Below are 17,564 nucleotides of genomic sequence, written 5' to 3' on the forward strand. Positions count from 1 at the left end.
CTGGGTTCCTCATATGCTTACCTAAGAGCACGTTGTGATGAGGTGTGAGGAAAGATCTGGAAAAAGTGGGTGGAAGGGTAAGGAGCTGTTGCCAAAGGAGGAAACACACTTAGCAGGGCACCCTGCAGACCACGGCTCCTGGGCAAATGTGGCCAATTTCATTTGCTCTCATTTAAGAGAAAACTGCTCAAAACTAAGACGGCCATTAAATATTCTATACTTTCCCCTGGCTACCCTGCCGAGGAGCTCGTTGGCTCACCCCGGCTTATGCTGCTGGCTTTTGAATTGAGAAGAAAGCAACAGGGAGCAGCCTCACCCCCAGGGAGATGGCCTCGTGGTCTAGACTGGCCCCAGAGTGAGGGCTCTGAGATCCAGCCTGAGGATTTTCCTCCGACTCGCTGTGTGGCCTCCAGCCAGTCTCCAAACAGCTTTAGTTTCCTTGTATGTCAGACCAAGATAAATACCTAACTTCCCACCTCTCTGGGGCATTGTAATTCTTCCTTGCTGCCCCTGTCATTAACATGTGTCCAAAGACCCTAAGAAGAAAGCTTTTGGGAAGTTTTAAAGATGACTTTTACTATTAGCATTATCTTTATGATACTGGAGCTTACGTAGCATTAGGAGAATGCATCGGTTGGTCGGAAATGGATAACACAGCTTCGCTCAGAAGAGCAGTGTTTGTAGTGGAAGAGAAACACAGAAGGGCTTTAGGGTTGAGGTGTGAGGGAGAAAAGTCTACAATTGGTACCAGATGCCATCAGAAGCTAACGACCTGACAAACACCGTCCTCGTAAAACAAATTCCTTAAAAAGGAAGCAAATGGAAATATAAGCTAGTGAAAGAATTTGCAGCAGCTGCCCTAAAACCATTTCTCACTTCATAAACAGGTCTGGGTTTGGTGGTTTTTATTTTTTTGGTCTCGGTTTTATTTCATGTCCCTTTCCCCCTGGTCTGTGCTCCCCAGTCTCACTCTTCCTCCCTTCTGCCAGGGCTGGACAGACTTCTCACACTGGTAGTCACAGCAACAGTAGTTAATGGAACCCCATCCCGGTGGAAGGAGGCTAATTCGCAGGGTTTGTTTCGTTTGTGTATCACAGCCCCGATTTGTCCTCAGTGATGACATGGTGTAGCTGGATGGAGCTGCTGAAAAATAGCACGTGCTATTTCGCGTTAATTTCTTGGCAGTAAAAGGACATAAACCACAACCATTAATGAGTCTGTTTTCCAGTACTTTCCACCTAACACGCTGAAGAAATACTACGCTTTGTGGACATCAGGGCATGTAGCAGCCATGGAGCTTGGAGTTCTTTAGCGTCACTGATGAGGTGTTCTGATCTCATCCCATGAAGGACAGTCAGGTTTCAGATCCCTTATCCTGAGAGGCTGGATAGAGACTCAGAGACAAGCGTGTATTTCCTGTATTGCATCTGCCATTATCAGCACTGGGTTTGGGGAACTCCTGCTACAATTAACCCTTGCCCCCCAACTCATTTAGTTTTCTCTCCCTCGGGGGTCCATGGGGTGTCTGCTCTGTGGAGTGTCTGCAGTAGATCACGCACCACCACGGGGAATAACCAAGGCTAAAGGTTTTCTTCATACCACTCAACTCCAGTCCCTTCGCCCTGTACCTGAAGAGCTTCCGTAAAAGAAGTGAGAATGTCACTGACGTGTGACTTCAGTCCCGTGGGTATAAGATCAGGCGCGGCAACGTTAGCACGTTCAGATCGAATTCATCTCTTTTGGGCTAGTGCTTTTTAAATCAATTCTCAATTATTTCAAGGCAGTATGTGCATAGTCAATGACATTTTATTTTCCACTTTCTTAAAAAGTCACTGAACACTAATACAATTCAAGGGGAAAAGTAAGCCAAGTGATGACGACGAAATTCACTGTAGTTGTTTTGGCTAATATTTAACATCACTGCCGACAGCATCAGGAGCAAGAAAATATCCTCTTGGTCTCTCCCGCTGGTTTATGAGGTCCTTAAGGGCACGATACTTATGCCCCAGCGCTCAGACCAATGCCTTGCCAACAGTGAGTGTTTCTTAAGATGGTGGTCGATCATTGTTTGATAATGATATTTTTGTATTTTAGATCTCCCTTTGCCACTGTAAAACTGAACAGGCTTCCCATCTGACAGCCACTGACTTACTTTGCTGTCTGTTTAGGAGACACTTAGGTACTGATTGCCTTTGGAACAAGATGAGGAAATTAGTTAATTAAAGAGCAGACAAATGCATCTATGATTAGAAGGCAAGGTAGAGTAAAAGAAGTATCAGAAGGGAGTTATTCTTTTAATTTCCCTGGGAGGATCCAAGTGGAACGATACCTGGAGGGGCTTTTTGGAGAAGGAAGGCCTTTTAGGAATCTCAGCGAATTGAGCGAAGGGTGCAGAAGTGGGAAAAGTGAGAAGTATGGGTGGTAATAGAAAACAGGCCACCGAGGGCGGGGCTGCAGTGGGCCACTGGCACTGAAGCGGTGGAGGGGTTAACTCTGGAATAATGACCACCCTGGGGGCTGTGTACCATTATCACCCTTATCTCATGGGGAAGGAGCTGAAACCCTGGGGAAGGAGAAACTCAGCCACAGTCACACAGGTAGTAAATGCTGCAGCCAGGATCCCAATTCAGGAGGCCTCTGCAGTTCAGCCTTGGTGAGAGGACAATGCTCTTCTTGCTCTGTCTCATCTTTACTGATGCTACGGCCCAGGCTCAGTGTTCCTGACCTGTGGGAGTTTAACTGTCTCTCCCGCTCCTGGTTGGTTGGTCCTGGAGATCCAGGCGGCGGTCCTCTGTGGAGACGATATCCTGGGCGCACAGTGTCTGGCACGTGGCAGCGATTTAGTATATGCCTGCCCTCCTCGTGCCATGGGCTCCATTTCCGATCAGCCAGTGCTGAGAGTCAGTGGCGTGCATGGCTATGGCTGGTGGTAAAAAATATAGCGGTGCCTCGGCTTTCAAATGTGATCCGTTCTGGAGACCGTTCAAGTTCTGAAACATTCAAAAACCGAGGGATCCAGAGCCCACAGCGAGGCCTCAGGATCTCGCCCTCAGCGGAAGCCGTGGGGCATGTTCAACTTCCCAGGCATGTTCGAGAACCTGAGCATTTCCTTCTGCGCTTACGGCGTTCGTAACCTGAAATGTTTCTCCTGGCCTTTGCCCTGGGTCTGTTCTGATTGTTGGGGGCCCAGCAGGGCTGGCTGTTAAATATTTTGAGGATTGCCCTCCAATCTGTTTATTTCTGGTGCCTTAAATATTTTGAGGATTGCCCTCCAATCTGTTTATTTCTAGTGCCATCCAGAGCTTCTGGGACACACTGCCCACCTTGTCCCATCATTGTTTCGTCCTGGAAGAGCTATACAAAGTCAGTTACTCATTACTTGCTAGCTGGTACTGTCCTGGTTTATTTAATGTTGCGTGGTTCCAGGTTGCTCAGAAGGAGGTGATGAGTTTAATGTAGGTTTTGGAAATAAAATTGTTCTCTTTGGTTTAGAGGCACTTTCCAGAAAGAACTGCAAAGTCTTGGCCGCTGCCTGTGGGTCCTGGGTCTGTCTAAGATGCTTCTCTTTCTTTCACCCCCAGCTGTGTCCACGGGCCTTGTGGGAAGCCAAGCAGCTGTGTGCCGTTGCTGCTGGATCACGCGAAAGTGGAGAACTGTACCTCTGGGATCCCAGGCCACATGAAGTGCACTGTCACCTGCCAAAGGGGGTATGCCCTTCAGGCCAGCAGTGGGCAGTACCTCAGGCCCATGCAGGTGAGTTGGAAACCTGTGGTCATCGGGACCAAGCTCCTGGGGAGGGAAGGTCCTCATGCTCCTCTCCCTGGCCCCATCGAGGGAGGGCAGGTGTTTGTCAGCCATCTGAAAGGAAAAAAGAGGACTCTAACCAGCCAGGAGAAGCTTGGCTCTACAGGAATGCAAGGTATGCAAGGGCCTGAGCTGTTCCCATTGCCCAGGGCCAGCTTCTCTCCAGGTGGGCAGTAGATAGGAGCACCTGTTCCAGTATTCTCCCTGTTCTTTTGTCTTTAAGATGAGAATGCCCCAGTTTGGCCTTGTCCACAATTTGCAGGCTAGATCGGTGGCAGCCAGCTTGTCTGTGGTTCATTCTCCAAACCCCCAGCCCTTATTACAAGAAGGCTGGAGAGAAAGAGCCTGCTTTTCTTCCCTCTGTTACTGAGGTGGGATTCTATCATGATTCTAGCTTTGACAGAATTTTCCAAATTTCTACAAGCTGCCACAGTACCCTTTTCAGGATTTCAAGGGGATTTGGAGGTAAGAGCGTGGCTCAGGAGACACATCTGGAAGGAAATTTTGGCTCCACTGTTTAATAGGTGTGTGATTTTAGGTAAAAACAAACAAAATAAACTAACCTCTTTCAGTTTGTTTCCACATTTGTAAAATAATTAGAACAGAAGTGTTTATGCCGTTGAGTTGTTACGACTGACTGGAAATGGTTTTAAAACTTCGAGCAGAAAGGCACAAAGCCCTCTGTTAAGCTGCCACTGTTATGAGCGTGGATGCTGTATTCTCAATGAAAAATTTTGTTTCCCATCTTTTCTTTAGAGAGCTTTCGGCACTCTACAGAGCAATTTAAATTTGAAATCAACCATTAAGACATAACAATAATATGAGATAGAGGAAGGATGCAGCAGGCCAAAGATAAAGGTGCTCTAGGAGAGACACAGAGAGGTGTGGCGTGATGGGGAAGGTGGGAGTGTGACTGGCAGTCAGATGTCAGTGGTTTGGAAGAAAGGAGTTTTTATTCTCATTTTGTACCAGTTGATCAATGGAGAATTTCACTTGCATAGAAATAGTCAGAATTTAAAGACAAAATCGTTGGTTTCAGATGGTTTAGGCTCTGCATGGGGAGAAGCAATTTTAGTATACCTTGAGACATCCTCGGTCTGTGGTGCTTTGGGTGATATGATGCTCTTATCACCTACCTGCTCTTAACCCAGCTTAACTTGCTCTAGAAAAGAGAAAAAATGAAAAAGGAAACAGCACAAAAAGATGCAGGGACTGAATACATTTGTGTATAGGTAAGGAAGGGGAGAGAAGACGACGGGGTTTGCAATGCATTAAAATTAAGAGCAAATTCAAAACAAAATGGACAGTACGTAATGAAGCCAGGGGAAAACCCGGGTGATACATGCAGAGTTTGGGAGACATTCTTTAAGTGATCACTGTGGGCTGAGTCAGGCTTTCAGGCTGTAGGTGTGAAAGGGGCAGAGTATGGGCTGGGAGCTGACCCTTTACCAACCATATGGTGGAATCAGCTCTCCGGCTAACCTCTCCTGTCACCCCCAAGGCTGGCCCCGCTGAGGAAATCATACAATCCAGGCTCGTGATCACAAGGCGGTGGGGATATTTGCTTTTTGTTGACACAAGAGCTGAAACTAAACAGAAAAATGTGTCTGGCTTTGAGTTGGGTCCCCCTGGCAGGCAGCAGGGAAACATTGGGAAGCAGGGAGGAGCCAGTAGCCAGGAGTGGGTGTCAGGGGTGACAGGTGCTTTCACTAATCATTTTACCTTTGGCTTTGGCCACTGTGGCCTCCCCGGCGGGATGGCTGGCTGAGCCACAGAGCCATCCTGCCCAGTCTCTCTCTTTGACCTTTGGTAACCCTTTGGCTAGAGTGACAGCTGTGTTTTTCCCCAAAACAAGTCCTGAGCCTCCAGGTCTCTTAATCCCTGCTCAGTCTGTTCCCCTCACTCCAAATACTTTCTGCTCTTCTCCCTGCTTCCCCTCTGCTGCAGGGAAGTCCTGCTCATCCTTCAAAGGCCAGTTCCTGCGCCACCTACTCTGTGAACCTCCCCAACACAGTGTCCTTCCTGCCCAAGGATGGGCAGTCCCTCTCCAACCCCCCCAATGCTGCCTCAGACCCTCGGAACAAGCCTGTATATACGACATTGCTGGAGTTTCTATATATCTGTATTTCCTTTCCTTGTGGTCCCCATTTCCTATGTCTTTCACGTTATCATTTGCTTCCCCTGGATTTTATTATTTCAAATCATCGTGGAGGGGGGCAGGATACAACCCATAAAAGCACATCTCTTACATTGTCCTTCTGAACCTTCCTCCCTTCGTCTCTCTCTCCATCTCCTTCTTTCCATTCTTTCCCTTTTGGGTGTTTTCTGAGTTGGTCCAACCTGTGACTTGCTCTGCTGGTAGATTATGAGCTCCTTGAGGGTCCCTTGCTCACCCAAACCTGATACAGAACCTGGCCCTTCCAGGCACTCAGTCAAGGGGTCTTCATTTATTTGGTGGTGATGAGCTCTAGGGCTACCCTACAGAACCCATGCCCAGGGAGATGGCTGGAATCTCTTCGATTAAACCACGGGTTTGGAAGGTGTCTAATAGGAATTAATTCTCAACTGTTCTTAGACACTATGCACCATCCTCAGTGGAGGTGATCATGTTCAGTAGCTTTATCAGTTGCCTTATCAGTAAATGTCCCTGCAGGAAACAGATGACGTCTCAAAAGCGGGCAATTTGAGAGAATTTAATAAAGGGACTACTTGCCAAGGTGGCAGCAGGGCCTAGGGAAAGTACGGCGGGGGGGGGGGGGGGGGGGGGGGGAAGGGTGCAGTCTCCCAGGGGGAAGGAGCTGTTACCACCCCGGAGGCCTGGAAGGTTGACTATAGGGAGCAGTTGGAGAACCTGCAGGAAGAGCGCACAGGAGCTGTGTGGAGAGGCTGCCAGAGGGTGGAGCCAACCTGCAGCAATCCCCTTCGGAGGGAGCAGGAAGAATCAGTACCCTCACCTCTCTTTCCTCCCTCCCTCTCCAATCTCCAGCCAGTGTGTCCTGCTCAGAGGCTTGAAATACTCAGGGGCCAGTGTCCCTGGGCACAGAGCAGGGTGGAGGAGGGTAGAGGGCAGAACAGGAGGAAGACGTGGGGGCAGCCAAGAGCTGGCCTGGAGGAGCGCCTGCATCCAATGGTTCTCTTACACACAGGCGCCTTCCATCAGCATCAGTGTGGGGAGACTGTATGTTAAGACAATAAGGCATAGAGGAAGAAAGGCAAAATGATTTTCACCCGTTTTGAATGTCTGCACAAATAATCACTAGGAAACTACCTTGATAAACCTTTCTATGTGACCTTGACAGAGGAATATTCTCTGTTTCTAGAAGGAAATTCTGCTCACATGTTCCTCCGGGCACTGGGACCGGGCAGTGAGCTGTATGCCCCTTGACTGTGGTGTCCCCGACCCATCTTTGGTGAACTACGCAACCTTTTCCTGCGCAGAGGGAACCAGCTTTCTGAAACGCTGCTCCATCTCCTGTGTTGCACCAGCCAAGCTTCAAGGTACTGTCTGGCTGACCAGGCCCTGTATGCAGGGTCCCTTCAGTTCCTCTCTCTTTGGGGGTACTTTGGGGATCTTCCCTTCACCTCAATACTCTTCCCATCTTCTCTGCTGGACCACCCTGTTCTGATAACACCAGCAAAGTCCCAAAAGGCATCCTTCCTGACAACCTGGAAGGATGCCTTGGCTCAGGACCTCATTCCCAAGAGAAATAGGTTTTCTTCTGTCTTTTTTGTTTTGTTTTTTAAATGTTTTTATTGATTTTTTAGAGAGTGAGGAAGGGAGAGGGAGACAGAAACATCGATAAGAGAGAAATATTGATTGGCTGACTCCTACACGTCCCCTACTGGGGATTGAACCTGAAACCCAGGCATGTGTCCTGACCGGGAATTGAACTGGTGACCTCTTGGTTCATAGGTCAACGCTCAACCACTAAGCCACTCCAGCCGGGCAAGGCTTTCTCCTGTTTTTATTTGAGTGTATGGCCTTTGGAGTCAAGTCCACCAACAGTTTCCTGATAATATTAAGGATAAAGCTACACTTTATCATGCACATTTTAAAATTTAATATTTACAACCATCTTATGAGCTAGGTGCTTTTAGTCCTGTTGCATGGATGAGAATGCAGTTATAAGATTTGTTCCTGGCTATGCTGCTAGTCACAGAGATGACGCGGAGGAACACTGGCTCTAACTGACCCCACACCTGCTCCTTACCTCTCCCCAGGCTTCTGTGTGCCTAACTGTGGCTCGTTGCAAAGGCAGCTCCCTGGGCCCCATGTAACAGGTTCTGATTTAGAAGGTCTGGGGTGGGCTGGTGATGCAAGCGGGAGAAGTCCATGGATTGCAGCTTGGAGGAACCATGCCTTCTACCAGGCACATGGTGTGGTGCTTAAGCACAGAGCTCCTTGGCCACATTGCCCGAGTTCAGTCCCTGCCTCTGCCTCTTACCAGTTCAGGCAAGTTACCTAAACCCAACATCCTCATCACAGAAGAGGGGATAACAATAGAGATTTTGAGGTTTGAAGTTTACATAAGTTAATAGGTGTAAAATGCTTAGAACAATGCCTGGCATATAATGAGACCAATAGAAGGGTGATCTATTATTATTATAATGCTTTCCATGATATTGTCCATGCTATATTTTTATTATTTGTAGTTAGGAATCGTGGTAAGGAATTGGTGACTAGCCCTTCTTTCACTGATGCCAAGGAATAGTTAGTTATCTGACCTCTGTTCTGTATAATAGAGGACATTTGATGTCCTGTGGGTAAGGAATATAGGATAAACACTTGCCCTGAGATTTTAGAGAAGCTGCTCAACAAAAAATAATGTCCTTTCCAAGAACGCTAATATGTTGACAGCTTTTGGTTCTTTCTGCTGGTGTTGTATTTCTGGACTCTCTGTTCTGAGCACCCTGTACTTCTCTTTCCTGGAGCCAGGAATGAGCCCGTGGCTGACCTGCCTTGAGGATGGGCTGTGGTCTCTCCCCGAAGCCTACTGCAAGCTGGAGTGCAATGCTCCCCCTGCGATCCCAAATGCCAACCTGCTCCTACCGCACTGCCTCCGGGACCACCATGACGTGGGCTCCACCTGCAGATATGAATGCAAACCTGGCTACTACGTGGTGGACAGTGCAGGGAGTAAAGTCAGGAAGTGAGTTGGATTGCCCCTGCTCTTTGCAGTTCTCTCTACACCCCATACCTTGCTCCTGCTCTCTTTATAAACCTCAGACCATTGTTTTGGGAATAATATTAAGACTTTCTGGGTGTCCAATGCTTCTTTGGTTTGTTTTGATTTTGTTCGTATGTGTAATTATGACAGGCAGGATGACCAGATGTGCTTTCTGAAAAGATGTCCTTTCCCATAGGAGACCCCGTAGAGCCTCACCTAGGTGCTTTTGAAACGAATCTCTGCCCTGATGATCACTTTCCTTTGAAATTAAGTGTTAGGAGCTTCCCAAGTGTTATATGTGTGGGAACATCCTTGTCAGGACAGTCGGGGTCTTATGGTTGTGGCTCTAGGAGAAACTGCCTGGGCCGGTCCCCCGTTTAGACACTTATTACCTGTGTGATGCGGGGAAGGTTTTTTTCTCTGCCTCAGTCTTTGTCATCTGTAAAACAAGGATAAAAGTTATAATATCTATGTGGAGACTAAATAGATTAATACATATCAAACAGAAGATTCAGTAAATTTATTTTTAGAGCATAAAACTCAACCCGTATTAGCTATTAGTATCATCATTATAGTCTCTCTACTTTTACCTTCCTGGGCTTCTGTGTACACGCTCCCAGACCCAGGAAGCCTGAGCGCCTGTCTTCTGAAGGCAGGGCCATCAGAGCAACACAAGCTCCCAGCACATGGGAGCGGAAGGGCTTTGAAGACAGTCATGCTAGGGTCCAAGTTCCAGCCATCCCCCTTTTATCAGCCAAGTGACATCAGTTAAGTTACTTAACTCCCTTTGTAAATGGAGGATACTGCCCACAACACAGTGCCGGGTTAAGATTAAACAAGATAACACATGTCCAGCCCAGTGCCCTCCTTGTGCCAATTGCTCAATAAATGGTCTCAGAAAAAGAACCTTTTCTAAACAAACAAAAATACTTTCAGATAAAGAAACCCCTTGTACTCAGTAAATAGTAGCTATGCCTTCCCTACCATAAATTATGTCAGTACAGGAGAAAATCAGATTCACTTCTTACCCAGGACTTTATTAGGAGTCTGACTATAGTAGGTATTTTTTTTTTTTTTTTTAACTAGCAAAACCCCAGCCATGGCTTTTCCAATGATGTCAGGAAATACAAACTTTGCTTGTGAGCTAGAATTCTCCAATGGGGCAGAAGAAAATCTGGAGACTTACTCACTGGCTCACATTCGCCTTTCTCTAGTCAATACCCAGCCTTCTTTTTTTGCTTTTGTTTTTGTCAATCCTCACCTGACGATATTTCTTCCAATTGAGTTTTCAGTGGCCTCTGGCAGGTATAGTCAACAGTTTTTGATGACGGAAAGCACATTTGCATGTGATTTTCATAGGATCTAGGCCAGTTTGCATAGGCACATGTTGACAGGCAGTGAGTGCCCTGGTCATCTTTGAGTGGGAATGGCATGCCACGAGCCTGAGGCTGCTTGCCCCCCGCCTGTTTCTTCTTGCCTCCCTTTTCACACACCTGCACCCCATTCAGGTGTCTGCAGAGCAGTGCAGTGAAGAACACCTGAGTGGGAGAGAAACGCCTCAGGACCAGGGAGAATGAAGGGTGGCGGGATTGCTTCTAGCTTTCTGGGCCCAGTGGGACTCCCCCCAGAGCTGGGCTTTCTGCCTGGCCCCGCATCTCCACCCCAGGCGGGGGCACACAAGGGCCATTCATGGGCACAACTTCTCCAGTTGAGGAGCTGGAAGCTTGCATCACAGCGTCAGCATCGGTTTTGGGGTAAACATTTACGTTCGCAAGCGCCACGTTGAGGGGAGCTTAAGTTATTTACCGCCCTGTTTAAGCTGATTTTAATCTTAGTTTATACCTGTTTACATAGCAGGCGGCGGGTTGGTAATCAGGAGTTTGCATGTTGGGCGTAAATCACTGTCACTTGCCCCTTGTGTTTACGCAGGGAACAATGTCGGCCTTGTTCCTTGATTGGTGGAAAGAGCCCAGAGTTGTATAAGTGGGGCCCTCGGCTTCTTTCTAGGACATGTGGGCAGGAGGAGAAGAAAAGAGAAAAGCAGGCGGGGAGATCAACCCAGACCCCGGGCACACGCCGATGTTAGCAGTTCTGCAAGCACAGGAACTCCCACCTGAGGGTCAGATTCGCAGCTTGCTGTTTGCATGACCCTGAGCCATGTCCTTAGTATCCATGTGTCTCAATGTTTGCACCCACAGTGTGAGGCGTAGTCATTATTGCTATCCAACAGTGTTGTTTTGAGGCTGAAAGTAGGTAATGTACTGAAAGCATTTTATAAACTATGAAGTTTTATCCATGTTCTGGGTATCGCTTTTTGATAATTTTTTTTAAAAAGTAGAAAACAATGACCAAAAAGTCAGCCAGGTTCATTCCCTTCCTGTTTTTTCTCAAATCTACTGAACACTGTTTCAAGGGAATAGAAGTGTAATTACTGGACCTGACTTTTCCCTTCCATCCAACATGTTTAAGCGTCATCCCACTCAGCTTGGGGATGGCCGGCTGGCACGGCCGCAGCTGGCAGTCACCCCTCCATGTTCTAAGCCAGTCTCTGGGTTGGGAGTGAAGGACACACATGAACAAGACCCAGGCCTCAACCTCAAGGAGCACACAGCCTCCATGCCCTCGCTCAGTGTGTTATTTCTCCTAGAAGCATAGAGTGGAAGGGCACATGGCTAGAGGTAGGGGCTTTCTCCTGACCCCACATTCCTCGCCCCTCTTCCTGGAATTTGAGGGTGGTGCTGCCCACAGTCTAATCCCCGAGGACAGGGAAATGCAATGGCTCAGTCCTGGGTCAAGGACTCTGACCTTGAAGTCATGGGTGGAGTCAGCATCACCCAAAGGCCATGGGTTCCCCAGAGGAAAATTGAGGAGGGTATAAATGGATATTGAGGGGCAAAAAAAATAAATAAAACAAAAATAAATGGCCATTATCTAATGCAGCCATACAATGGTATCTAGTATAGCCTTACGATGGTATAGCCATATCATGAGATATCCTGCTATCGTTAAAGATGTTTGGAAGAATATTGAAGACATGGGAAAGCATTCACTATACAATCAACTCTAAGTAGTTGTAAATGGCACAATCCCTATTTTCCATATGAAAAGTATATTTTTATCACTTTTTTCATGGGATTTGGACTTTCCTAAAAATATCCAGAATAACGCTTGTTTCTTTTCAAAATTAGTGTAGCAGCATTTTTGCATGGCAGATTTTCACATGTGTCTTTGAGGCTTGTTTATTTTCGGAGATAACAGAGGAAAAAACAGAATTGTAACTCCAATTTGGCAGGTCCAGGGGTCTTTTCTCACTCACATTCTGTAAGACACACACACGCTCTCCTTTAAGCACTTTTCTTCTCTCCCATGCAATTTACTTCCACAGACACATCATCATTAATCATTCCTTTGTTTTATTAACCTCACTTCCTAGGAAGCTAAAATAACTTATATTTTATCAAAAACATTATAGTCTCACTTATCTTTCACACTCATAGTTACCATTTTCTCATTAGGTATGATCTTTATGTGTGAAGGTTAGGTTAACCTCATTAGAGTCCATAATTAATTTGACTTCTAAATTATTCCAACCATCTAACTTTACTTAGACAGGGTGTCATTCTATAAGTCATTCATCAAGATGCCCTCCAAAAGGTAGTTGTCAGATCTGCTTGAAAGTAATTGCAAACAACCATCCTTTCTCAGGGTTGCCCAGGGGATCAGCTCTTCCAAAGTACATAAATCTATTTAAGTTCTATAAACACAAATCTAGGTCAAGAATGCAATTATTAGGTCTCATATTGTGACTATTTACTGTTTAACAAGTGTTTGGTTGGTAAACCTCTTCAGTGGGGTTTTTCTCATTTGGCTCTGGGGGAGAGTCTGGAAGACCCTGGAGTTCGATGTGTATGCTTGACCCATCTGTACACACACAAATCATTTTTGTGGCAGAGAGTTAAAAGCATAATGTCTGGACTCTGTTCTGTTAGGTCAAAGATGACGATGATGATGATGGTAATTCCTCCTATGTTCTACATGTGCTGATAAATGGCACTAATAAATTATATAATAAAATAACAGTATAATATAATATATTATTATATTATATTATAATCTGTAACTTGCTATAATATAAAATAATACATTTCAGTATATTATTACCCCCATTACAGATGAGGAAACTGAGACTCAGAGTATTGCTAGTACATGGTGTTAATGCCCTTGGCTAATAAGATTTTCAGGTTTGAGGGAATTCATTTCCATGGGCCTTTTTTGCAACACCTGTAAAATAAGAAAAAAATCTCGACTGACTTTCAGCTCTAAAAGTCTATGTTGCATTTTCTATCTCAATAGAATCAGTGAGAAGAGTTAAGAGCTCTTACGCTTGGCTGTAAGAACATTGAGAGAAGCAATGAAGAATAATTTATCACCACCAAGGGATAAAAGGAGCAGTGATATATTATAAACACAAATATGACCTGGGCATGACCTTAGTGGGCAATACCTAAGGCTATGCCCGGAGAACTTCTGGCCTGAAGGGTGGCCAAGGTTGACTGTCTTCCCCTCCATAAGCTTTGGCCAACTGTTCCCCATTCACTCCCAAGAAAACCGAATCCAGGTCTTCCTTGAAGACAGAATTTGGGGAACTTTTTAAAGATTTCTAGAATCGAGTTTAATTCTTAAGTTGAAAGTTTCCTAAAACTTCTAAGAAGATGATTTAGTGGAATTGCTAGGAAAGCTTTCCTTAGTCCCAGAATTACCTCTTGGCTCAGGGTTTAATTACACAGTTTCTAGGGTCAGTGAGGCCTAAGTTTGAATCCCGTCTCCGCTAATTATTAGCTCTTTGGCCTCAAGCAAGCTACTGGTTTGTATTGATCATCACTATTCTTATTTTACAAAATGAAGAGAATAGGAAATAGGAGCACTTACAGGTTTTGTAAGGATTTAATGAGCTAATAGATGAGAAGAACTAAACATAGTGTTTAGTCATATTAAGCTTCAGGTCATCAGTAGCTGCTTTTTATTTATATCATCGTCATCATCATCGGCAGCAGCAGCATTTCAATCAGGTTGGTGTATTTATTTTTTTTAAATATATCTTTATTGATTTCAGAGAGAGGAAAGGAGAGGGAGAGAGAGATAGAAACATCAATGATGAGAGAATCATTTGATCGAGCCCGCAACTGGGCGTGTGCCCTGACCAGGAATAGAACCCCGATCGCCTGGATCCTAGGTCAACGCTCAACCACTGAGCCACGCCCGGCCGGGCCAGGTTGGTGTATTTAACAGGTAGCCTTCTTTCACAAGGAATGGATCTGGCTACATTTTTATCAGTGGCTCTTGTCTCCCAACCATGGTTGCTTCCTATGCTCAGAAGAACAACATAGAAACCAGAAAGGGTGAAGCTGACATTCCAAATGGGAGGTATGGGTCTTCAGTGACCAGGTCTGTGGGGAAACACATTTCCCTGCCTGTAAAAAATACACACGCACATCAAAACAGGAAGGTCATTAATTTTTAAAAATGTGCATTTTCTTCTCCAATCAGGACCCTCTCTGAATGCCTCATTTCATCCCACTGTTAACTCACTGAGTGATCCAAATACTACAGAGGCTGCAAGGAGACCATGAAACGGAAAAGGGGCAAGTGGGCCGAGAGAAGCGGAAATGAAATAGTCAGCAAGATGGAGCTGGATGTACTTCAGAAATGAGGGTGGGCAAGTAGGCCAGGCTGGTCTGGAGGAGATGGGGAAGGCTGTGTCCTGGAGACATTATCTCGATTTCTAGGCTCTTTTGATTTTTTTGAGCCATAGTTTGAATATCTGAGGTTCACCTGATTTTATCCTACGATAGGAAGGAAAAGAAGGACTTGGGTAATGAAATGTGCAGTTAAGGCTAATGCTGAAACTCCTTAGATGTCCTGGATTTGTGATTTAAAAACATCAGTAAAAATACTTTAACTAATTTTTAAGCTCTTTGTCATAACGTATATGAATAGGTGCTGAACATATGTACCTATGTGTGTATATACACGTAGACACATGTGCTACCTATGATTTGCCAATTAAAGGACGAACTGTAATCTCCATGTACATTCATGAATCTGCGAGAAATAGAAATCTGCTTTTTCTTTTAAAACATTGCCTGGCTTTTTAATTAGTGTTTATAGTAAGCACATTCAAAGTTTATCCTTGGAATCCTCAATTCTCTTGCCATTGTAGGATAATGTGAGCTTCAGGCTAATATATTATGGCCTCTTTTGGCCTCAAAGGATGACACGTCTGCTCCAAGCCTCGGCCACTCAAGTGCACACTTGGGTGCTGGCCAGCTCGCCGCTGCAGGCTCCATGAGGCTTTGGTGACTGGCGTGCAGGCCTCTGCTTGAAACATAGCATTTGTTGACCTCATAAATTTCCCTGCGACCTTCAGCCTCAGTCTAGGAACCATCTTATCGTAAAACTGCCCTTCTTCTTTTGATTTTATATTGATTGTTTATTTCTCTATTAATCAGAAAAAATTAATTTTTAAAATCTAGAATGAGGGAACGCTGGCTTGTTCCATATAAGCCAGTAGGACTTTCTTTATCCCCTAACTTTTGTCCCTGCTGCCCTTTCCTTGCTTCCTTTTTCCTACCCCATCCTCTGTCTCAGGTCCTGCTAACCCTTCTTCAGCCTGGTGGGTGAACATTATGCCCTTGCCTTGGCCCTCTAGCGATGGTGAGGTCGTCTCAGGCCAAAATGATTTATGAACTGTCCCCTGAAGGATTCTGGGTGGGACAAAAATATGAAGAATTAATTAGGGTGGGAATACTGAGTAGAATAACACTCCACACTCATATCACACACACGCCCACACTCGCACACACACGCCCACACTCAGGGACACATGGCGGGGGCTGGAGAGGGGGCCGGAGAGGGGAGTGTGGTTGAGTAGATCCTTTGCTGATCAGAGCTAATGATTGCTGCTGCTTGATGAACATTTATTGGACTATGTGCTTTCTGTGCACTAACTTATAGAATCTTCTAATGACCCTGTAGGGGAGCTATTAGTATCCCCATTTTTCAGATAGGAAAACTGAACAAGTTGTAAGTAATTAAATTAAAGTCAGAGATTTATTAAGAGCCACAGCTGGAGTCTGAGCATTAGTCTCCTGATTCCAAATCATCTGCTCAGAACCACTCTGCTCCACTGCCTTCCTGATGGTAGTCACCCTGGGAAGCCACTAAAAGCCTGCTGAGGACCACTGTGACCTCTGACTCTTCCTTTTCATTCAAGGGTAATTGGCCAGGAGAAGGTTAATCAGCCAGTCGACTACAAAGACAAGGTTTACTTGTGACAATTCCAAATTCCTTAGGTGCGTCACAACCTTCTAGAAGTTCTGATCTCTCGGTAGTGGGTTTAGGTTTTATCATTGGCAGAAGAGCTTTGTAAGGGGCATTATTTTTCATTAGGAAAGGGTAGAAGGCCAAAGTCAACGTGAGATGGGGCTGCAGATACTGTTTCTTGTCCAGTAGAGGGGACGGGGCCAGACACCCGGAGGCCCGGTGTTAGAGAGTGCGTGGTAACGGTGATGGACTGTGGACGAGCCACGCTGGAGTCGACCTGCTCTCCGTTTAGGAGGCTGGCTTGAGAAACCAGGTCTGCAATTTGTTAAGAAGAAACTGGCGTGAAGTTTGGCAGTGCTGACTGTTCTCTCTGGGGTGGGGTAGAGGACTGTGTCTTTTTAAATGGTCTAGATCAGTACTTCTCAAACTTTAATGTGCATGGGAGTCACTGGGGGATCTTGCTAGAATGCAGGATCCTGGGTGGAGCCTGAGATTGTGCATTTCTAACAATGCTGCTGGGTGACGCCCTGAGGCTGCTCCTGGAGCCACACCATGAGCAGTAAGGGGCTAAACTACAGCCTGAGTACAGAGGCTTCCTATTTCAATTCAAAAACTGACCACATGTCACGCAAGATGCTTAATCAGTCAATGCTTCAGTTTTCTAATCTATGTCATGGAAATAATGTGATTGCTCCTTGCCCTTTTTTCTCCTTTTTAGGGATATTTTATGTGGTGGGACTTTGAGATACTTAATACAAAAGTGCTAAGTAGAGAAAGGTCATTTATCTGCAGCTCTGTTTCTAGGAATATGAGTGCTTCCATATTATGACTTGGGCCTGACATCAGATCATTGTGCCAGTCCCTGCTCTGCCATTAACTAGTTACATAACCCCAGGCAAGCTCTTCCCTTTAAACCTTACCTACTACATCTGTAAAATAAATAGTTAAACATTCATTGAACCAGTGTTTATTGGTGCCTATTACACACCAGACATTGTGCTGGGCACTGAGGATATAAAAGTAAATAAGGTCTTGCCCGTACCAAGCTTACATTCCAGTGGGGGAGATAGGCAAGAGCGACTAAAAATCAGATTATTACAGAGACTACAGAGCAAGTACTCTATGAAAGATACATACAGGTACTTTGATTGAAAACCATAAACATTAGAAGTATAAAATAAGGGTGCTCTGGGGTAGCCAAAATTATTCTTAGATAGAAAGAAGAGCCAGTCAGAAGGGCAAAAAGATAAACATCATGAGTAGAGAATG

The 17,564-nt window shown here is 45.6% G+C and overlaps 1 protein-coding gene across 1 annotated transcript in view; it reads left to right on the forward strand.

Annotated features, from left to right (window-relative positions):
• Positions 1-17,564, forward strand: part of PAPPA2 (pappalysin 2) — a 174,679-nt gene that overhangs the window by 109,111 nt on the left and 48,004 nt on the right. Inside the window, exons 14-16 of the mRNA XM_081120295.1 lie at positions 3,582-3,753; positions 7,125-7,302; positions 8,741-8,954. Coding sequence (XP_080976421.1) covers positions 3,582-3,753; positions 7,125-7,302; positions 8,741-8,954 — 564 coding nt within the window. The remainder of the gene's footprint in view (positions 1-3,581; positions 3,754-7,124; positions 7,303-8,740; positions 8,955-17,564) is intronic.

The sequence above is a fragment of the Miniopterus schreibersii genome (assembly GCF_964146895.1).
Source record: "Miniopterus schreibersii genome assembly, chromosome: 19".
Lineage (NCBI taxonomy): Eukaryota > Metazoa > Chordata > Mammalia > Chiroptera > Miniopteridae > Miniopterus > Miniopterus schreibersii.